Source organism: Elaeis guineensis, chromosome 11, assembly GCF_000442705.2.
Source record: "Elaeis guineensis isolate ETL-2024a chromosome 11, EG11, whole genome shotgun sequence".
Lineage (NCBI taxonomy): Eukaryota > Viridiplantae > Streptophyta > Magnoliopsida > Arecales > Arecaceae > Elaeis > Elaeis guineensis.
The window spans coordinates 6261876-6284027 of NC_026003.2; the positions used below are offsets into that span (position 1 = coordinate 6261876).

A 22152-nucleotide genomic window follows, 5' to 3' on the forward strand; every position below is an offset into this window, starting at 1 on the left:
GTCGGAAAATCACGATTTGGGAGAGGACGGGTGGTGAGAAGGCTTTTGGGCAAAAAAAATTAATATTTAATTTAATCCTGACTTTTGAGGTATTTATGATACGAGGTATATGCATCTAGTGCTTCAATTGATTATTGATGGAGAAATCTAAAATATCCATCGTTAATTCAGTAGCCAAATATAAATCAGTTACGAAAAGGCAACTATTCTTTGAAGCGCTGTAGCAAAATCCCATTTTGATTGATTAAATTTCAAAGGTGCTTCTTTCTCCGGTGAAGAAAAAGGATAAAGGATAAAAGATGCATAGCTTTTTCCTGGGGAAGGCATCAAGCCACAGATTGGCAATGTAACCTTTTGATCTTGCGTACAAGAAAGCAGTTTCTGATGGCCTTTAAAATGGTCCAAATCTAATCTGCTATTTTCTACTTGTGTGTGTGACTATTTGCTCAAAGAGACCTACCATGGTAGCATTCTTGCGAGAAGATAAGAAGCAACCTTCTCCTCCATCCACAAGAAGGGACAAGGATCTTTCATCTATTAAAGTGACCTGTCTTTTTTTCTTGTGGAAAAGTCAGGAGGAAAGGTAAAACTTTAGCCTGGCATGTGCTATTTGTTAGGATTTGACGCATCGAGATTCAGTTCACATTGAGCCCACAGCGAGGTTCACAGCGAAAAATGGAGTCCAACGAGACCAAAATCACCTGAAACGGAGCTCGGGCACTATTCCGTGGACCGGAGCGCGATCTATGGGCTCTCGATCTTGATCCAACGGTCTGGGACGTTGATTTGGCTTGTTTATGACTCTTAAACCTAATCTAACTAAGTTTTAAACCCTGTTTAACCCTTTAAAAGGGTACTGTGACGAACAAAGAAGAGAGTGGGTTGGTTTTCTCGCGCCGTACGAATCCGAGGAGAGAGAGAGAGGCGAGAGCTCTGTGAGAGAAGGAGCAGGAGGCTCCTGGACAGCGGTCGCCAGGCTCTTCAGGGGTTCAGGGGGGTCTCCAAGAGAGAGAGAGCTTTTGTGAGGAAAACTTTAGGTGAGAGAGAATTGGGTGTACAAGGGTTGAGGGTGAGGTCTCCTCTTGTAAAATTTTCTTTTTCATAGTGAAGTTTGCATGCCCCATGGAGGCGAGCCCTTTTGTGGCTGATCCACGTATTTTGATTGTTTTTCTTTTGTTTTGTTTCTTCTTTCTTCCTGCTGCATCGCGTGGTACTGAAAGGATCTTGGGAGGTGGTGTCCTGACCAGACATCCACCCAATACTATTCAGAGAGATTGATTGAGATTGTCAGAACCAAGTTACTCACCACCTTAAATATTGCCACAGATACATTGATGGTGGATATTAACACATGCTCAGCTTATTCTGAGCCCTCTAATGCAAGGTTTGCAAAGGCTCTCCTGGCCTTTATCCCATAAAAAAAACAGATGTGGATTGTTCCTCAAATCGACTAACTTAACTTTGGACTGAAATATTTAAGCCTTAATTAGCAGCCTCAGGCTAGCTTCATTTGCTCGAAGTAGTAGGAAACTGGATTAACTGAATTAAGTGGAATAGATCTGGAGCAAAAAAGCCAGAATAAATTAGAGTAAACCCACTCCACCCTTCTCAGGGAGCAAGTTTATCTGGGATAAAATCCGGTTCACTGGGTAAAAGTTTGCAGAAAATAAACCTGAGGCAAATGCTGCAAGGAGGGTCCCTTCAGAAGAATCTATGCCTTGCCACATCAATCAGCAATTCAAAAGATCGAATCCATTCGCTTCCACATATATAAATTTGTCCTTTAACCAACTTATGCCAAGGAACCAAGTGGGCTGTCTCCTGTGAGTTTATTCCGAGACCTCTTGTTGTCATGTCTTTATTTTACATAAGAAATAGCATCTTTTGGGAGATATGGTTCCATGTGGGTTCACCCACAACTGAAGCAGAAGCATCTCATTTGGCAATCATATGATTCATATCTTATCAAAAAATTATTCCCATGCAACTAGTCTTTTTTTTTTTTTTTTTTTTTGCCTGAACGAATTACTTGAGTCAGAGCAAACTGACACATGGAACATCCAACTGTGGTGTGATTGATCAACCTGCTTGAAGGTTGTTTATCACAACACATACAATTGTTTGCCGAATCCTTCGCGCAAAAGGATTCACCTTCTTACGCACGAATCCAGCAGTGGATCATCGGCTGCTGCTTTGAGATCTGTGCCGATGGATGAATGATCCGGTTCGAATCACTTTGAGATCGGTGCAGCAGGTAATCCGATGGTTGTTGCGCCTGAAGGAAGGTGGATCCTTCTTTCTGGCGCAAGATACAACCCGGTCCCCAATTGGTCAGCACCTCTCACCTAGGAGCTTGCCCCAGATCCTGGATATTGCTAAAAGTGAAAAAACTTATCAAGATGAGTGTAGGTCATCCGTATCCCTTGAGCAGTAGGACAATCTTTTGCAAAATGAGTCTCTAATTGAAGAAGTCTCCATTCCCAAGCTTAATCTAAGTTAGAGGCACTTCATTTCCCTTATAGTGGGTGATTAAACATCTCCCACAAGCACAACCTGCTAGATTTGTAGAACTAATTTGCTCTGGTGTTGACAATAATTGGCATTTGTTGAGGCTTAATTTAGAACTGCCTATATGTATTAAATTGATCAGATTGAGGTAGAAGAAATCAAACAACATACTAAAATGTGAGAATTGATAATGCATTTTTTTTGGATGTGAAAAGTAAGGCATCTACTTAATTGATTCGATTCATATATAATTAGTAACGCATCTTCTTAACTGGATTAATGCAGGTAATGAAGTATGAGGTGCAATGGCATATGTTGCTGAAGCTAATTTGATAGGAGATCCTCCAATATTTAAGTCAGACAAAATTTTAAAAAATAGTAAAAGAGATAAATAGTGTCGAATCATGTCACATGCATATTTGATATCCAGAGCTCATTTTTTTTGAAGCAGAATCATTGTCTTACTGAGGTTGGACACTTGGAGTTCTAAGCCAAGTGTAAAACTATCTATAGACTTTTCTCATCCGGATCAGTCGAGAAATGCGAGTTCAAATGCAACCAATCCCTACTGCACCATGTGTTAGCCCACAATTGGTTGGCCAGATTTGGGCCCTATCATATAGTTTCACCATTACTAATAGCCTTATTTCCCCTTGTTTCCTTGGGTGCAAGCTTTTAATTGGGAACAAATTAAACCTGAACCATTATAATATTCAGAGATAGAAGGTCAGTGAGTTAGATCTCTAATTTAAATAGTACAAAGTTTAAGATGACTTCCAACAACCTGTCAGTAATATCCATAAAAGCAACAAAGTTAGACTTCACATAGCTAAACATAGAGAGGGAATAGTTGACAAGAGAGCCCACCAAATGCTTCCCCTTGAAGACCAATACATCCCTGTTAAAGAGAGAACACTGGGCAAGTATGGAAGGAAATCAACTCCGTTCTTGTTTGGACTGGAATGAATACAGGGAGTTTCTTTTTGACTCAAATGCCTAATCTGCTAAAGGATCGGATCCTTTTTATATCAATCTTTCAACAAATAGCTATCCCCACTTTTTAGAGACTTAGTCCTCATCCTCTAAGACAAGATTGTTGGAAAAATGTGACTAACCTACGGTCTCTTGAGATAACACATCAATTGGGAAGCTAATAGTGCCGTACACTGAATAACAATATATATAGATAATCATATGGGGTCTACGGTGAGGGTTGCTTCTTCAGATATTCCTTCTGATTTGTTGAATATTTTATTTTCAAATTCTCATAATTATATTTGTAATAAATTGGTATAGTAAATCCGACTTTTTACCCAAGAAAAAATACCTCCCCTTAATCTCCTCCAAGCATAGTCTTGTGCTCTTAGTCTATCCAACACACCTAACACAGTGACATGGAAATGGAATCCAAGAGGGATGTTCCAAATAAAAGAGTGCTGCATGTCCTTTAGTAATGGAGGAATATGGTCAAACTTTGTCAAAACAAACCAAAAAATATCCCTACCAAAAAAAGTTAAAGTATTTAATTGGCTACTCTTTCGTAACAAAATTCTAATAGCAGAAAATTTTAAAAAAAAAAAATCAAAGATGCAAAGCTGTCCGTTATGCTATACTGATAATGAAACTATAGACTATTTATTCTTATTTTATAAGTATTCTATAGCTATTTAGAAAGAGATCACTCAAAAACTTCATACTCCCCTCCTCCATGCAACATCAAAATAGTGTGAAAATATTGGCGAAGGAAGCTCCCACTAAATATTTAGGATAAATTACAAAAACCTTCAAAAATAGATCGAAATTATAAGTACACCCAGTAGTTTCAAAATTTATGATTACACCTTTAACGTTTTGGTCAATCCTACAGTCTAACCCACACCATTAGACAGTCCATTAATATTAACGAGGACCTTATTGCCGCATCATTAATATATTGAAATGACCAAAATAATCTGGAATAAATGATTAACAAAAAAAAGAAATGAGAAGCTTCCTTCTATTAAATCGGATATCCCCTCTCCAAGCCCCTCTTGCTCTAGACCCTCAGCCACCGCCCTAACCCTGCCATCGCTATGCCTTCCACTGTGCTCCTCTTCTCTCCCTCTTCCTGCCACCCTTTCCTCTTCAGCTTGAACACCACCATGCCACATCCCTGCTTCCATGAGATCCTCATCGTCGGCTACGCCATTGCCGGCAAGGCAAGCCCTTGCCATCCTTTGGCCAAGGATGGAGAGGTTGAGGAGGGCCAGTCCACCATAGCCCCTGCCAAATCCTCCAAGCACGCCGTCGTGACTACCAACGGCACCATCTCTTTCTAGAACCCCCACTTGTCCTCTGGATTCGAGACCAAGGGGAGGGAGGTGGAGGACTCCGCCACCAAGGTCAAGATGAAGGCCATGGTGAGGAAGGCGTTGTGGTAGTTTGTCAAGAACAACTCAACCATCTGCAACAACATTACTAATTCCTGAGCCCTCCTCTACTTTTTGTCCTCCTCGAGAAGGGCTCTAGTGACATGCGTTACCACTCTGCCATGGCCCTCTTTGGAGATCGCTCGAGTTGCCGAGCATAACCTTGACCTCGCTGCTCCACCTTCAAGCCCATCTCATCGGGCACCAAGGCAGCCGTTGACCAGCTCCTTTGGATCGCCGACAAGGGCATCTTGGTCAAGCTTCTGATTCCCAGCATCATGGCTATTGGGCACCTGTCGAGGATCTTTCGGATGATAGAGACGAGGATTATCAGGCTGTTGGTGCGGCTGTTGGACGATAAGGAAGCCATCGTGTTGAGGGAGGTGGTGATTGCCCAGACTAAGTTCGCGTGCAAAGAGAATTTCCTTCACTATAAGCTATGATGGAGCCAGAAAAACTGGAGCTGCTGTTTCCGACATCGTACGCCTTCACCTAACCATCCTTGTAGTTAGTGACGATGAGGCGGCGGTCCCCAACGATGGGCTGGCCTCTGTCTGTCCATCCCGCATCCCTTCGCTCATTTCCTCCCATGTGTCCCAATCCATGTCGTAGACTCCTGCCCTCGGTGATGCGTAGAAGGGCCACCGCCACCCCTCTATCACACACATTTGCCGCTCCACCACCGTCGCATCGTACCGTGCCATCCCGTAGCGCATCCCCATCGCTGGCAACCACCGGTCTGCTGTCGGGTCGTAGCAATCCACTGTCGAGATCCCCGCCATCACCGCCCTCGACTGTGAAGATCTGGCCACCAATCGCCCCACTGCGAAGAAGGACCATGGGGTTGGCATTGATGCCACGACGGATCATAAATTTGTGGTGGCACAGTAGGTAACAAAGGTCCAGAGCAGAGACTCATGGTGTCAATGAGGGTGTAGGAGGAAGAGAAGCCCGAAAAAGGCCATGATGCCATGATCATCGAGATCGAAGACTCATAGTTTAACCTCCAAAATCTCAAATTGCCAAAGGGCCATGGGTAGTTTGGTCATTTCATAAGTTCGAAATTTTTTCAGTAATGCCATTATTTCTTAGAGGTGTAAGTGTAGGTTTTTCAAAATATTGGATGAAAATATAATAAACGTAAACCTCAGGAGGATTTTTGTAATTTATTCAAATATTTATAAGCATGCTTGGGACAGTTTATTGACAATTATATGCTGAGTAATTTGGATGGAGAGAAATAACAGGATTTTTTTGTTTGAAATACTTTCTCACAGCATAATTTACAACCGCTCAATCTTTTTCCTGAGCAATTGCACCCCGTGCGATAAAGAAAAAGTAAAGCAAGATTTAGAAGAGATAATTGCACAACTTAAAATAAAGAGCTAAGATAGCTATTAAAGTTATTGTGATGGAAGAAGAACATCGACAGAATTATTCTTAGAAAACTGCTGGAAAAACAATCATGGTTGTCATTAGCGATAAAACCCAATTAGGCCTTTCCATCCTGTAAATATCTTTTGTAATATATTGTACATTATCTAATAAAATTAGGATGGTTGATCTCCTATCATTAGGAGAGCAAACCTCCCCTTTCCCATCAAAAAAAAAAAAAAAAAAAAAAATCTCCTCCAAGCATAGCATGAGAGGGGAAGAATAAACAATACGGGATATGAGGATCAGCTGTTTGGAGCAGAACACCAAAAGTGGTAAAGGCTCATTAGGCATCTTTTTGATAGGTGGCAAGGACAAAAAAGGGATTCATAAAGCTGGGTGTAAATTGAACAAAGGAGAGCTCCCATCAGTTGTGTTCGAAAATTATTTGACATCAGCTTTTATACACCTTCACCATTTCAATTTTGTCATCTGTAACTTATTAAATATCACCACAGAGAGGTCCTAACAAGAATACTTAATAAGGATTTAAAAAGGTGGGCCTTTATAATTACGACAATATAATTAGAATAGAGCTTACTGGTTATGATTGCACCAAGTCAAATTTTTTTCTTCACAATAAACGTGATGTGCATGGAGCAACCTTGAGGGTTTTCAGGGACTTGTGAAGGCCACATACATAATGCGGGGAATTTATTATGCAGCAAATTGGAAGTACTTACCAGCCTGTGCCTTTGCGTAAGGCTGTGATCTTTCTTAGTTGCACTTCGGTCCTATCAAATAAAATTTGGAAAAGAAAAGAGGAAAGAGAAGGACATCCACAATGTCTTCTTCGCTTTAGGTGGCTTTCCACCTCCCTCACTATCAAAAACAATGTCTTCTTTGCAAACTACAATCAAGTGAATGCGACAAGTGATGACATTGGAACTTTATGAGCACATGAGGATGGGATTGTAGAGGGGGAAAAAAAAAAAAAAAAATAGAACATAGTTGACAACCGATCCTGCTCTATCGTCAGACCAACTGATGCTTATCGATTCAGCAATCCAAGATGTAATGTATTATCCTCATGGATTAGATGCTAAAATATCGATTACGGACGGCATTTATCTATCATTTAGCCTTCTTACATTGACCATAATAGGATATACCTTGACCTCAAACATTTTAAGGAAATACCTATCATAATAGCCGGTCATGCTATTGAGATTCAAGTTTATTAGGGAGAATGAGAAAGAAAAAGAAAAAATCAACTTGGCCAACTTAACTCTCTTTAAAAAAAAAAAAAAAAGAAAAATTTGCAAGTATAGTTCTAAATTCAATTTTCTTTCATTTACTGAATAATGAAGCTATCCTTTCAAAATTTAGACAGTTTTCCTTTTCCAACTGGAAGATACTTTTAACTTTTCTAAAATAGTCACGACTGGTAGAAATAATCATTTAAAAAAAAAAAAATCCTCCCGAAGCTAGGCATTGGCTTCTATATTGACTTTATTTACAGTCACTTCATCAATTTCTTCCCAGATTCTGATTTTTGCTCAATTAAATTTTTTCTCAAAAAGAAAATTTTTTACTTTGATGAGCCTATTTGGAGACTAAAATATTGTTGTAGGTCCCGATCACTATGTATATTGATCTCTTTAAGGGACAATACAGCATCATATATATCTAAAAGTCATCTAAATTCAATAACAAAAACATCTTAATTAGATGTCATATGGGAAGCTATAGTCTCAACGAAAATTTACTATGCTATTCGATTTCCAATGTGATAGATTTTTTTTTCTTTCGGACCTTATGCAGATCTAGTCACCAAAGTAGTCCATAGTAGGTTTGATGGTCCTCCTAAATCAGATATGTTGATGAATAACATTAATAGTTTCAATCAATTCCTCACAAAAAAAAAAAACATATCTCTTTATAGTTGTATCGGAGATCGAGATATAATCCCTTCTGCAAGACCAAAGAAAGTTTTAGCAAACATTCGAAGGCTGTCTAGTTATATATCCCATTCTCATAAGTTTATTTTAAGAGTCAGATTTTGCATTTTATGTCAACTCCTTGAAGAAGGAGTTAATAATTCAAAATCACTGATGGATTATCCAACTCAGGATCCAAACTGTTGAACATGATTTATATGATAAAAAATATTTAGAAACTAAAATTTACGTACGTTGTTGGTCTTTAATCTAATCACTAAAAGTGCCAAGATAAACTATTTTAAGAGTATATATTGTGCTTTACTATGATCTAATTATCAAAACCTAATGAATTTAAATTGACTGATATGTTAAAATGCAGATCATAATTTGTAAAGTGGATTTTTAATCATATATTCTATTATATATTTTACTATATTAGTGCAACTGATGCTGTTCATTTTCATACCGACTTGATATATAGATTAGAAATAGCTAAAACATCTAAATTTTCATTTATAAAAATCTTTTATAGTTTAGACCATGTTTAACAATTTGGATCTCCAATTTGACCAACCTGCAATTGATTTTAAAATTATTAATTTGTTCTCAAGGAGTGAAGATAAAATGGGTAGCCTATGCTCATTGCTAGACATTGCAAGAATATATCATGACTGAATGATGGTTATTGTGCAATGATGCTTTTCAACTAGGTCAGCCAGCTCTTGTTGATTGTTAAGAACCAATGGGAGAGAAAAGTGGCCACCAAAAACATACTTATGTGCAGGGGTCTTGCCGTCAAAGATACTTCATCTGTCAATCATGTTATCCATCCAAATAATCCAAAAGGGACCGGTCAGCTTCTGAATCACCAAGTGGAAACCCTAGAATTCATAGCAGAACTCTTTGAAGATCCATTTATCACTTCTTGGAAACTATTTGAGAATTTTAAAAGATTGGAGGTGAAATGAGACAACAATATTACCATTTACTGCCCTTTGTTCAGTCAATTGTGACCATTACTTTGATATAAAAAAGAATGCTTAGTTTGAAATATTCTGACCAAGTTTGTAGACAAAGTATTAATATACCCAAAAAAACATCAGTCATGAGAACTAATCAAACACCACTTTCGGTGGGTTAATTTTTTAAGTCATTTCACCACAAATTGGCTTGACCAGGTAGTATATTATATTACCAGTGTCTCTGCCAGCCATGTTACTTTGGGGAACAGCTCAGAGTTGCATCCTCTATTTGAGAATTGAGGAGGTTCCAAATTTAAAGCTCGATAGGTGTTCTATTAAGTGCTGGACTTTGATAATTCTCCAGTCACGTCTTCGAAAAAAGTGCTTGCTTTTTAAACCTTCATTGATGATATTGAGAAATATATGCTACAACTAAATGAGGAAACATCAAACATTTGAGGTGACACCAATAATTCCGGCACAAATAATTGAATAGAAGAAAAAAAAAATATCAAGTGGCTATCTTCTTCTTTTTTTTTAATAAAAATAGATATATATTATATTATCTTTGAGTAAATACAATCACGAGAATCCATGTATAAAATATCCAAAAAATGAGTGACAGCCATGTAAATAGAAGTTCATAAAATAGTTTCAGTATGATTGGCAATGCATACCACCATCCAATCTATTATATTATTTATCTTTCTATAGATATATATCATCTCAAAAAAATGAAAAGTTTATAGCAAACATTTCATCTCTAGCCAATTGGTTTGTAGCAACAAACCCTTCCATTAATTAGGGTAGCATGTCATGCTCAAAGTAGGTAAGTTTAAAATATGTTCACGAATATCGTAGAAATTGATCACCTGCATGGGCCCACCTATTATTCTCTATGATTTTAATTTTATTTTCTACACTGCAAACATAGCAAAATAAGAAGTAATATCACTTGTTTCACCTAAAATAGTAATAACTAATTTCATAATTTTATGAACAAATAACTTGCATCATTAGAGCTGCATCCATGATCATTAAATTAGATCCCAGTGTGGCAGCTTAGCTCAAAGAGATGAGGTGGATAGTGAAAGTTACCAAACATAGAAATAAATAAGATCCAATAAGTAAATTATATTTTGATGATAATAATAATATAGGACATTATCTCTTTTCTAATGAGAATATCCATGGAGATCTCTCACCCACTCCATCACCTTATGCCTTTCAACCAAATTAAAAAAATATCTCTAAAATTTATATTTATTACACTTGCATCTAATTATTTGTAAGACCTTCATTTGTTTCCGAGAATTATTTATCTAATATGAAAAAACCAAAATTACCACCATACAAATTCATAGTTGTGAAATTCATTTTAGGTAAGATCATTTTAGTTATTTTTTATTTTCTTTAATGTAGTATTCGAATCCTCATTAAGATTGATAGGTTGACTAACATTCTATTAAATTATATATTAAATATTAGATAAAAATAGATTAAGTATAAGTTTTTCAAGTTATAAGATATAAATGTGTTTTACCTCTAACTATAGAAGTTTTTTTTTTTTTTTTCAGGGATTTCTCCCCTTTGGTTTTTGTTTGTCTTTTTGAACCTTTACGAGCATAGCACAGGTTTTAACCCCTCACCCGCCCCCACCGTTGCCTGCTTCTTGTTTTCTTTAATGGCCGCTCGGGGCTACACGAACGAAGTCGGCACGCCACGTGTCTCGATCTCGCGCGTCCAATCCTTCTATGTATACCATTCTCCGTGGGCGCCCCTTCCCGTGTGGCGTTTGCAAGAACCCGAGAGCGAGAGAGGATGGATAGGGTTTCTGATCTTATTCTTCTAGCGTTTCCCCGGCCGCAAGCTTCCTCTCTGCCCCTCTCTCTCTCTCTTTTCTTCTTCTTCTTCGTCTTATCTGTTCGTCGATAGAATGATTCCTAGGGTCTTGCTGTTATGGTCGCTGCCGTCTCTGATTCGCTTGGTGCAGGTCGGGACCGGGCTCGATTTTTGCCCGCCGGCGAGCTGGATCCCGCCTTGCATCAACTGAATCCGAGCCGGAACGCGACGCTCGGCTCCTTAGGTGCACCCCCGCACCGGATCATGTGATTTCTCTGCTTAAAGGTTAGATCTTTGTGTTTTGTCCGTCTCCCCTAGGATCCACCTCCCCCATTTCGATCTGATTTTTATCCGTCTGATTTCTTTAATTATCTGTTAAAGTTGGTGTCTTTATGCTTAAATATTTGATTTTATGGAATTGATGGATTGGATGAACTGTACTGTATTTCTTGGTATGTCGATTATTGCAAACAGTTAACTTTTTAGGTGCTGGATATGGGATTAAGTTGTGCGGCTAAATTGTTTGAAATAGCTTGCCGGATGGTGGATCATGAAACCCACCTTGTATGCTTCAGATCTTTGTTTTTCTCCTCGTGAGATTTACTCGGCTTGGGGCTCATTGAATTGGTTCCTCTACTCCTTGGCTTCCGATTCATAATTTTTCCTGAGTGGTCCGCGAAAGTTGGTGTCTTTTATCTGTTGATCTGGGGTTTTTATTAAATTGATGGTCTTGTGAACTGGTTTTTGCTTGTTAATCCCAAAAATTTGAACTTTGGGAATCAGGTGGATACGGATTTCATGTTTTTAAACTAATTGATTATAGAACCGATTGAAACAACTTCATATATTCATCAGTTCAAAGGTCAGGTGTTTGTTTTCTCTTGGGATGGTTTTCCTCTGCGTCACTCGTGGTTCCTTTCTTGATTTGTTATGTGAGTTTTACCTTGTTGATCTGTGCAAGATGGTAATGTTTATTGCTTGGATTTTGGTTTTTTATTGAATTGATCAGTTGAGGACTGGTTTTGGTTTTTTTTCGCATAACGAGTTGGCTCTTCCAATACTTGAATAGCTAAGGCTACTTGAATAGCTAATTATGTTATTCCATCAATTAGATGGCCGAGAGCTAGGATTTAACTAAGGAACCAACGCAGGCATTTATATTATTGTTAATACGGACATCTGTTCTAGTTATCTGTGTTAATCTATTTCAGGTCAAATAGCATGTGCCTTCCATTAATTATTTTTAATGTCCTTTTATGGTTAATTAGTTTGATGTGTAAGAGTTCTCATAGAAGACTCTACCAAAATATATATATATAGAGAGAGAGAGGTCTTATAGAAGAGATGGGGCTTACTGATTTGGGTAACTTTCAAGATGGCAAGCTGTCTTCAGTTGGCTCCCTTTTTGCTTGATCTTCTTTATACATATTTGATCTTATTTGCTTCCTTCAAATAACAAATGCATAATCTGAAGAAAATAGAATTTACAAAGATCTCCTCCCTTGAAGGCTCTGGAAATGATTGCAGAAGCAAAGAAAAGTTTTGCTGAATGCCTCGAATAATGGGAGAGTAAGAAGCATTAGACTGGAGAGCTGAGCTTCCAGCATGCATTGTGGGTAGCTTTCTCTGTTGCTTTTTGTTGTTATATCAAAACAAATTTGGATGCGAATGCTGTTGGTGCATCCTTAAGTCTGCTTGTTCCTCCAGAGACTGAAATGTTATAAAGAGTGTTGAACTTAAACGATCTTCCCCCTCAATCTTAGGCCACAAAGGATACAGATTGGAATCTTAAATAATATCATACAATTCTTTTCATCTGCCAAACCTCATAATGTATGCTTTAGCCTGATATTGCTTTTTAGTCAAGTTGCATGAAGCAAGCAGCATTTCTTTAATTGTTCTTTGAATGCAAGTTGCAGGGCACGATGAGATGATATTATAATTGCAATGTTTATGATCAAGTTATACTGCAAGCTCTGAAGAAAATGTTTCAAGAAATGCATGATTGTAGCTAGCAGAGCAAAAATGGCTAGGTTTTCTTCCTCTTCTCTTCAAATTCTATTATCATGAATGCTTACACCTTCCTTATTTGTTAGATTCCATGGATGAATAGCATTTTCCTTTTTGCTGTACTCTAGACCTGAGCTACTTGCTTTTTTTGCCCTACCACTTTGGCATTGGCTGGTCAGTTGCTATGGTTATCTAAGCCTCATCATGGGTCTCATGTCAAAGTAATAGGATCCAAAAATATTCTCCCCACTTTGCCTATGCCCTTTTTCTTCAGTGTGGCCCCATGCCTAAAAGTTATAGGATCGTGAATGCTGGCTCTGATGCCTTCATCCATAGTCCTGTTCCCCTGTATACTAATTCCAGAAATTAGTAAAAGCATTCACCATCCTTTCTTAAATCTCACAGGTAAGAAGCAAATAAAATTACATGTTTAAATCTGGGGTAGGGTTGTATCTTTTGTGCGAAAGAAGGATTCACCTCACTTTGCAGGAAAGGGTTGGAGTGCTTTTTAGATCTGTGTGAGGTGCGATCCAGTGGTTGACATCGCAAAAGAAGATCAATCATTCTTTCATGCAAAAAAAGATACAACCCAAACCCTTGAAGTCTCACAGCCAAGAAACAAATAACATTACATGTTTCATGCAAAAGATACAACCCAAACCCTTGAAGTCTCACAGCTAAGAAACAAATAACATTACATGTTTGTCATTCTATGAACCACCAGGCTCTCTCCTCCTGCAGGGTCCCATGGCATCTCCTTGTGGAGCTCTTATGAGTCCACTATCTTCAACTCTGGAAATTCCCCTTTCCTTCCTTATTATGCCACAAGCCTCTGTTGCATGTGGACTGTTCTTTTAAATTAGCCAGCCCATAGTCTGTTCATTATATTTTTACTGTTTCATACTGTAATTTGCCCTCATGTATAAACCTGTTGCCCCTTGTATTAGTTTTTGGGGATACAGATACCTATTCCTTTAGTAGCAGTATATGATAATCTGCAAGGCATATTCTCTCTCTCTCTCTCTCTCTCTCTCTTTTTGTTGGGTGCTGTTTCTTTATATTAAATTCAATGGCTATGGAATTTTGCACTAACATGTCTAGTGATTTGGGAGATGTTGAAATGCATATTATTTTACTTGAAATTCAATGTTCTTTCATGCTTTTATGACAAATACAAATTTCGGATTCCAATAGATCAGAAGCTTATAATGCAGTCGCATGCTATGCTGCATGCAAGGTAAAACAGCCTAAGAGTTCAAAGGTTGCCACCTTATCATGATATAGGCATTTCTAAATGCAAGTTTTATCTGGCTTGTTGGTAATAATTCTATATTTGAAAACTTTGAAATCACCACAAATAAGGAATTCATCAGATCGTGTTTGATCAAATAATGAAACATTGTGAATGGATTATTTGGTTTTGGAAGGAGGTATAATCAAAAATACAAGGTTGGTTAGAGTGTATGGTCGATATGTTATCTTGATAAATACTTACAGACTTTACATCGAATATAGTAATTAAATTTCTAGCTCAAGTGGCCACCTAAGATATCATCGTGCTTAACATCTTTGGATGGATTTGTTTAGTACTTTTATTATCTTGAAATTGCAATACTTAGGGTCTGCTCCGAACTTATCTTAAAGTATGATAGTTTACAAATCTGATGGCTCGTATCTCTCCATGGGGCGTTTTCTTGAAACAGGGATGGGTATGTTTAGTGGATCGCACATGGTAGATGTACGGATATGTCTTTGTAACTGAGTGCAGGTTAAACTTAATTGTTAGTCCTGAGGGCTTGGCAATGGCTTCATGTCCATACCAATTGTCGATTAACAACAGGATATAAACATAAGCTGCTGATATACTTGAAATACCGAATCTCAGAAAATTTCGTTTGCGTTCAAATGCAGTTAAGAATTTTTCTCTTACATGACTTTTATTTTTTTAAAAGAAGAAGAAGAAGAAGAAGAAACAGTAGAACACATGTTAAAAATGCCCGGGTTATGTTTTGATGTTAAAAGTGCTCCTGGTTTTCCTCATGTAACAAAGTTGAGATGCTTCAAAAATAGGTTTATTCATTTGACTGAAATGGCTTAGTTTTTTTGCTTTAATGCTTTGCTCAAACACTAGATATGCTCCCTACCGTCCAAGGTACACAGTTTGATCAGTGTGAAGCAAAAGGTAAGCAGTATTCAATTAACGTCTCATCGATCTTATCGATATTTTTCATTAATCTACGAAATAAAGTTAAACTTGCTTAACTAGTTTTGGCATATGTTTTATCAGATAAATAAGATGCTTCCTTTTATTTCATTATGGATGGCTAAGAACACCTATCAAGCCTTTTGCTAAATGTCCCATGACACTAGCTTTTCCCAAAAGAAAAGAGGCGCATATATCGGCGCTTTGATTCTGCACAATATTGCAGAGTCAGGGAGCACATTGCAACCAGTATACAAATTCTAGAGCCTAAAAAAAAAAAAAAAAAAAAAGACACAACGCACCCATCCCCCCTACCAAGCATCTGTGGCAATGGAGGCTATAGCAAGACAACAAATTCTAGGTAGATTCTTTAGGTGTCGTTTTTTTTTATAAATAAATATTATAAAAAAATTGATCAAATTTTTTATTGATCAATTTATCTATTTTTTTGAATAAATTATTTTATTATAAATAATATTTATTTATAAAATAAAAAAAATTATTCATTCTGATTAAATTATTTTTTCATCAATCAGTAAAGTAGATATTTCATTCGGTATCTAAAATATTTATTTTTATTTTTGATGTCTTCATCGTTTAATGTTTAATAATTTAATCAATTCTGAAAAGTATAAAAGATATCATGAGAAATATGGATAAATTTTATTTAAAAAAAATAATAATATAAAAAAATATAGATAATAAATTGTGTAGTTATTTTTTATATATAAAAAAATATAGATAAATTATTTTTTTATTTAAATATTATTTGAAAAATATTTATTTTTTAAATAATTTTTTTATCAGTAAAAAAATGGGTCTTCATGGACAAAGTAATATGGGCAGCATCAATGGTTACAACACTAAAGATCCTTCAACACTAAAGATCCTTCGATGGATAAAATGTGTGATCACAGGAATAGGGAGAAAAGGTTAACCTTAAAGTTAAACCCTGACAATCAGCTAATGCTCCTCCTAGATTGGCGCGTGCAAGTCTTCAAAAGCATTCCGTTAGTTAACTTATGGGTTAACCCCTCGCATGCATCTTAGCATATACCAGCAAAGCTGACTGAACAAAAATAAACATTTTAACGGATGGTTCAGAAAAATAATATTTACTTTAATTTCCTAAGAATTAGATGAAAAAGAATAATCTAACGAGAATATTGTTTTCATAAACAGGATTCTTTTGCAATCTGAGGAGAACCTATTATGCTGATTGGTAAGTCTTTGTGAAGTGTCAAGACTTGTACCATCAGCTAAATTGTAAGTCCTACTCAAGGCGCATTACTATCCTGAAGCTCAACAAGGCAAGAGAAAACTATGCATACCATACATTTATTTAACCCATCATAATGCAGTACTTGGGATGAATAAATCTGCAAGCTTTTTAACATTAAGTGCCCTACTCAAGGATTATCCAGGACTGGCACATCTAGAATATCAGTCAGACATGGAAGTCTCTATTCACATATTTTGTGCACATTTTACCGATCAATGGGCTTTGTTACAACTATGATGAGAAATTTGTTCTGAGTCACTGTTGCAGAACAGAGCAATTATTTTTAATAAAGGATGATCAGATGTATATATGAGGAACTGGAAGAACATCAAGAGAATAGAATGTCTCAAGTACCTTCATCACCAAATATTCTATACATGCCACTGTTGGTGGGCTATCCTCTAGAACAAAGCTGATGATGGGGTTGATCAGCCAATCAAAAATTTGATTCTGGGAGCATCCACAATTTAATTGATCTTGTCTTAGCAAAGACGATGCAACTTAGATTGAGATACTGGTGGCTACAGGAGAAAATACAATGATAATGGGTAAATACCCCAATTCCTCCTGTCCTTTCTTATACATCTAGGTTCCAGTATTCTGGTTTGTTTTGTTAAAATGGTTGTTTATTTTTTTCCCATGATGTATAGGAACTTTAGTTTATTTGAGAATTTTTAATTTTTGATCTGAACTATGAATTCAAGCAGCTGGTGCATTTTTCTTGTTATGCTGATTCTTCTAGTCATGCTTTAAGCTGCCTCTGTATTGATCATAAGATAAGATGTTGGACCATCTGGCTTAAGACAAGTAATGCTTTCCCTTTGTCATTTCTTTGTGATCCCAGAAAGTAACAAGTGGTAGTTGAAACTAGTAGACAGTTTTAGTTCTAATTGGATTCCTTTCCATGTGTCTTAAAAGCCCTTGAATTTTCTTCACATTAAGAGGATTGAAACTTCACCCTGAATGCCAAAATTATGTGGTTGGATGGTACAATGATTGTAAAGACTGTTATAATCAGATAAATTCCTTGGTTATGGGGACCAAAATAACATCTACCATGAGGGGATATGCACGTAGAACAACTGCTTACAGAAAAGAAGTATTTGCCAAGCAATTTTTTCACATAGATCTCAGGCTTGCTTTCTACACCCCTATCGTTAAGGGTTCCCATCTTACCATCATAGCCTCGAGCCATCCCTGTACGTTTCTGTTTTATTATTCTCTCTCTTTGCATTTTGTTCTGCATGCCTTTGTATGTGCTTCTTATAGGAAATCAGGAACTAGTTTAAAGCGAAGCATCCAAAGCTGAAGCACAAACCCACAACTTTGATACCTTGTTAGTCACACAGATCAGGCTCTCCCCATTTCGTCGTTGGAGTAGTAGTTGTTGTGGGCCTCCACCCCGGCCTTGATTGCTCTGATCCTTGGTTATAGTTCAGTTGAGATGAGCAAGCGCCGAATACGGCCGATCTAATGAAATCCAAGAAGTATGGTTTCAGTTCAATAGGTCGTCTCAATTTGACTAGTGCGACCGTGCATATTTTCCATAAACGGCCAATGCCCCGACGTATGTGACTCTTATTCGTCCTCTGCAAATAAATGGAAAGGGGATCCCTGATAAGTTTTCAAGAGCCATAAGAAGCTCCACCGGTTCTCTCTCTTTCTCACTGTTCTTCAATTTTCTACTAATTTGAGTATCAGAGGATCTCCATTAGAATACCCTGCAGGTTCAGTTTCAGTAATTAGAACAAATCTCCTTCAGTACCTCATATCCAATCGAGGATCCTTCCACAGCGTCTTGGTCCGAGGATTCTTTCACCTCGTTTCCTTCCTGAAAGATCAAGTCCAACCTGATCGACATGGAATTTGACAGCAGCAACCATAGTAGTTGCCGAGAAATCCTCCACTATATGAGATTCTATAAGAAATCGAGCACCATAAATTCACATTGCTAGTTACAACATTGGCATGAACCATGGAGAAGTCCATGACTGGAACTAAATTAAGAAAAACGATGCATGTATCCAAGATAGACAAGCAAACAAGAACATGGATGGGTGCAATCCAGCAACCGGCAGGAGGATGCTGCTGCTACTCTTGGTCCCATGCAAACCAATGTGTTTCTCAGAGTGCAGACATAATGTGGCGTGAGGTGGTTCTTTCCATGTTCTCCTCTGCGGCAGGCTCCTTCATCAGCCCCTCGATCTCGGCCACAAACCTCTCCATGGCCGGAGCAGGCAGGCAAATGGGAACCACGATCCCATCCTCCCCCTTGGCGTTCTTGAAAGGGATGTAGAAGCTGGCCACCCCTGGGATGGCCCCCACCCCTCCCTTGGCTGGCCCACCGTACACCGCCTTCCCCCACCCGAAGTCCACGTCTCCGAACCCGGCCTTGGTCACGTCCGACACCAAATACGACCGCACCACCGTGAAGTGCGGACGCCCTCTCAGCACCATCAGGTCCGCCGTCGACTTCACGTACTCCTCGTTCACCTCGCCTTTCGCCTTCTTCACCCGCTCCAGCGCGTACCCCAGCGGATTCCCGCATAGTTTCCCCGCCGCGGACACCGCCACGGGAAGCGCGAACGCGTTCCCGTAGTAGCCCTTCGGGATCTGGCTCGCGTGCTTGCCGCGGGCGTTCACGATGCAGATCATGCGGACCTCCTCTTCGGGATCGGGGGAGAGAGCCACGGTGCGGCACTTCCAGAGGCACGCCGTGAGGACCTCGAAGGTGGAGCTCCTGCGGAGATGAGGGGGGACGCGTTCCCGGAGGGCAGCTATCTCGGCGGGGCCGAAGAAGAACGATCTGTGAGCCATGTCGTCCAACGGGATGATCGTGCCCTTGGTGTCCGGGACCTCGTCGTACTCGCGGTGGGCAAAGGTGGGCTGCGGTGGGAAACGTGCATCCAGGATCTCACGTTTCCAGACGGGGGAAACGGTGGGGGCAGGCCGGCCGCGGGCGAACTCGGCCACCGTGTTCATGAACTGGACCAGACCCTGCGCATCGGACATGGTGTGGTTGAGCCGGATGGCAAAGATGAACCCACCGCACTGCAACCGAGTCACCTGCAAAAAAAAAAATAATTAATTGCAACCTTGTTAGGGATCCGATAGTCCTGATCATGTCAGAAGATATCTTTAATCATGTGTGATGGAGTTAAGAAATTTATTACGGCCTAAGATATTCTAACTCTTTTATTTACTTAAAAAAATAAATATGGAATCTATTATTTATTTTACTATATCTTTCATCCATTTTTTGTATCAAAAATATAGTAATATGGCATGACATTTATTTTTTTATATTGGGTTATCTCCAATTAAACGGGTCCTAAGATATTTTATAACCCAAAGACCTTAGAGCAAGGGTAAGAATAATTTGCTTTCTGCACCAAAAAATTGTGATATGATAAGAGAATATATAATTTATTGGTGCTACGTACGATGTGCAGCGACGATGAAAGCTGCCACCTGCCAAACTCACGATCATTCATGTGTGGTTGTAGATTCTGTGCCTCACGCGAAACGTTTTCCATGCTTATGCAAAGTAGCTTGGCTTTTGGCAGAGAGTTATTCCATTCAGATCTGTGCGCCCATCAATAGGGAAATTACATCCTGAACTGTGCACCATGTGATGGTTGCGACCCCTATGTGTATCATGCACTCCTATCGGATTGCCATCTTGTTCTTCCTATTTTGGTTTATTCATACCACTGCTGTGATGCATGTAGTGTAAAATATATTTTTTTTAAAAAAATTAAATTTTTTATCATATATTAAATATATTACCAAAAAATAAAGATATATCTCCGATGACATCATATCAACCGACAATTATCAATCAAGATGGATATTATGTACCATATATTTTATCAGTTGTACATCATATTTTGTTGGTAACTATCCATCTCTACAATCCGATGATATGATGACCATCTAAAAATCACACAGATCCTATACTATACATCACACTATGCGATGCACGACGCGTTCCGTCCACCGCACGATAGACAGCCGCACACAACAGACGTGTATCCATATGTGATTATCCATTGCATGATGAACGATACCTTGTGCACTGCATCATGCGGTGCACAGCAGAGAATCCGAACGTATTTAAAAATATATAACTCCTGCAGTATGCATCCTAACAGGAAATTCCAAAGGTTTTCTTGGAACAATTTAGCCAAATCAAGCAACAGAATTTTCCTTGCAACTCTTCTAGACTTTTAATCTATATTTTCACTTTAGTTTAAATTATTGGTAATCTACAACTCTTTTGCTATTACTGTTAAGAATATATATAGCAGAGCTAATCACCTGTAGCCTTTTTCTGTCACCAAAAAAAATAAATAAATGAGGAATCATTTGTAGAATAATTACCTGAATCAACAAGAGGGGGGAGTTAAGCACCTCTCCGGAGCCCTCAACGTTGTAGAGGAGCTCCTCGAGGCACGGGAACGGCGGCTGCAGAGCATCGCCAAACTGCTCGAGACGGACGTCGGCATCCGCCTCGATGAATAGCACCCCCTCGCCGGTGCACTCCACCACGAGCTTCCGGCGGGCCCCCTCCCTGAGCCGGCCGGCGAAGGGGTAGTAGTGGACGAGGGTCTTGGCGAGGGCCTCGCGGATGACCCTCGCAGGGTCTCGCCCTGCCATGGAGGGATCGTTGCGGTAGAATTGGATCACTGGGATTTGGAAGCGGAGGCCTTCTTGGTCGTCGATGTCGGAGAGCCGCTTGAACTCGTATGGGGTCGGCTCCGCCGGAGCAACGAGCACGGGCTCGTGCCGGCGAACCTTGAAGGTTAGCGACGACGCCATTACTACCGGAGTCCAAGAAGGAGGGAGGGAATTACAGTAGAAAGGGAAGGAAGGAGGCGGAGAGGACTTGAGCTCTGCGTGGGTGGCGAGCTCAGAGATGGAGGAGCTTCAATTTATAGATGGGGGACCGAGTGGAAGGTGGTTGGGTGTAATGGTTTACTAATTCGTTGTTGGATGCTCATTGTAAATGTTTGGTCAAGGTCTCTGGTGTTCACATCATTGTAAAAATAAAATAATTACGATAACTTGAGTTTGTATTTTTCTTCGATAATGTATCTAATCTATTTTGCTCAAAACAAGAATAGTATTCTAACAATTGAGGGAGGCAAACCCAATCTTAACCTTGTGGGAGGCACTAATGTACATGTAGGGAAGCAGCCCTTCGTTGGGGCCTTAAAAATAGAATCAATTGATTTGTCATGACTATACATGGGATTCAGATTATATTTTTTGCATAAAAGAATGATTGATTTTATTTTACAATATCGGCTATTGGATTGCATTTCGTATTGAATCTTGAAGTACTATGAATACTCTTTTATTCGTCCATTTGTATAGGGCTTGAAGTAATCATAATGCAATCCAAGTTGATTCATGCATGGTAAGGTGAATCTTTTTTTTTTTCACACAAAAGAAACGACCCTTGTCGCCATACATAATGCAAGTCGAACATAATGTAGATATAAGATGGATCAAATGACTCTATTGATTCTGTGGTGCCTCATTTCTGCTGGATATATGTTGGATTGTTTGGCCATGTTGGTCTCTCTTCCCACATTTATTTTGAAGTTAACAAAAG

General features: G+C 38.8%; 1 protein-coding gene across 1 annotated transcript; it reads right to left on the minus strand.

Moving 5' to 3' along the window:
- Positions 1-18448: 18448 nt before the first annotated feature.
- On the minus strand, positions 18449-21473 carry LOC140852463 (benzyl alcohol O-benzoyltransferase-like). Its single transcript, XM_073245592.1, has 2 exons — positions 20916-21473; positions 18449-19598 (listed from the first exon to the last, which is right to left on the minus strand). Exons 1-2 carry the CDS (start codon positions 21351-21353, stop codon positions 18657-18659), a joined length of 1380 nt encoding a protein of 459 aa, XP_073101693.1. The 5' UTR covers positions 21354-21473; the 3' UTR covers positions 18449-18656.
- Between the last annotated feature and the right edge of the window lie 679 nt (positions 21474-22152).

What these genes read in the sequence shown, in the direction of transcription:
- LOC140852463 (XM_073245592.1), bottom strand. Translation starts at nt 21,353, where the DNA reads ATGGCGTCGTCGCTAACCTTCAAGGTTCGCCGGCACGAGCCCGTGCTC. An exon ending in CCCCCCTCTTGTTGATTCAG is followed by an intron (nt 19,599 to 20,915) that starts GTAATTATTCTA and finishes TTTTTTTTGCAG; the next exon opens with GTGACTCGGTTGCAGTGCGG.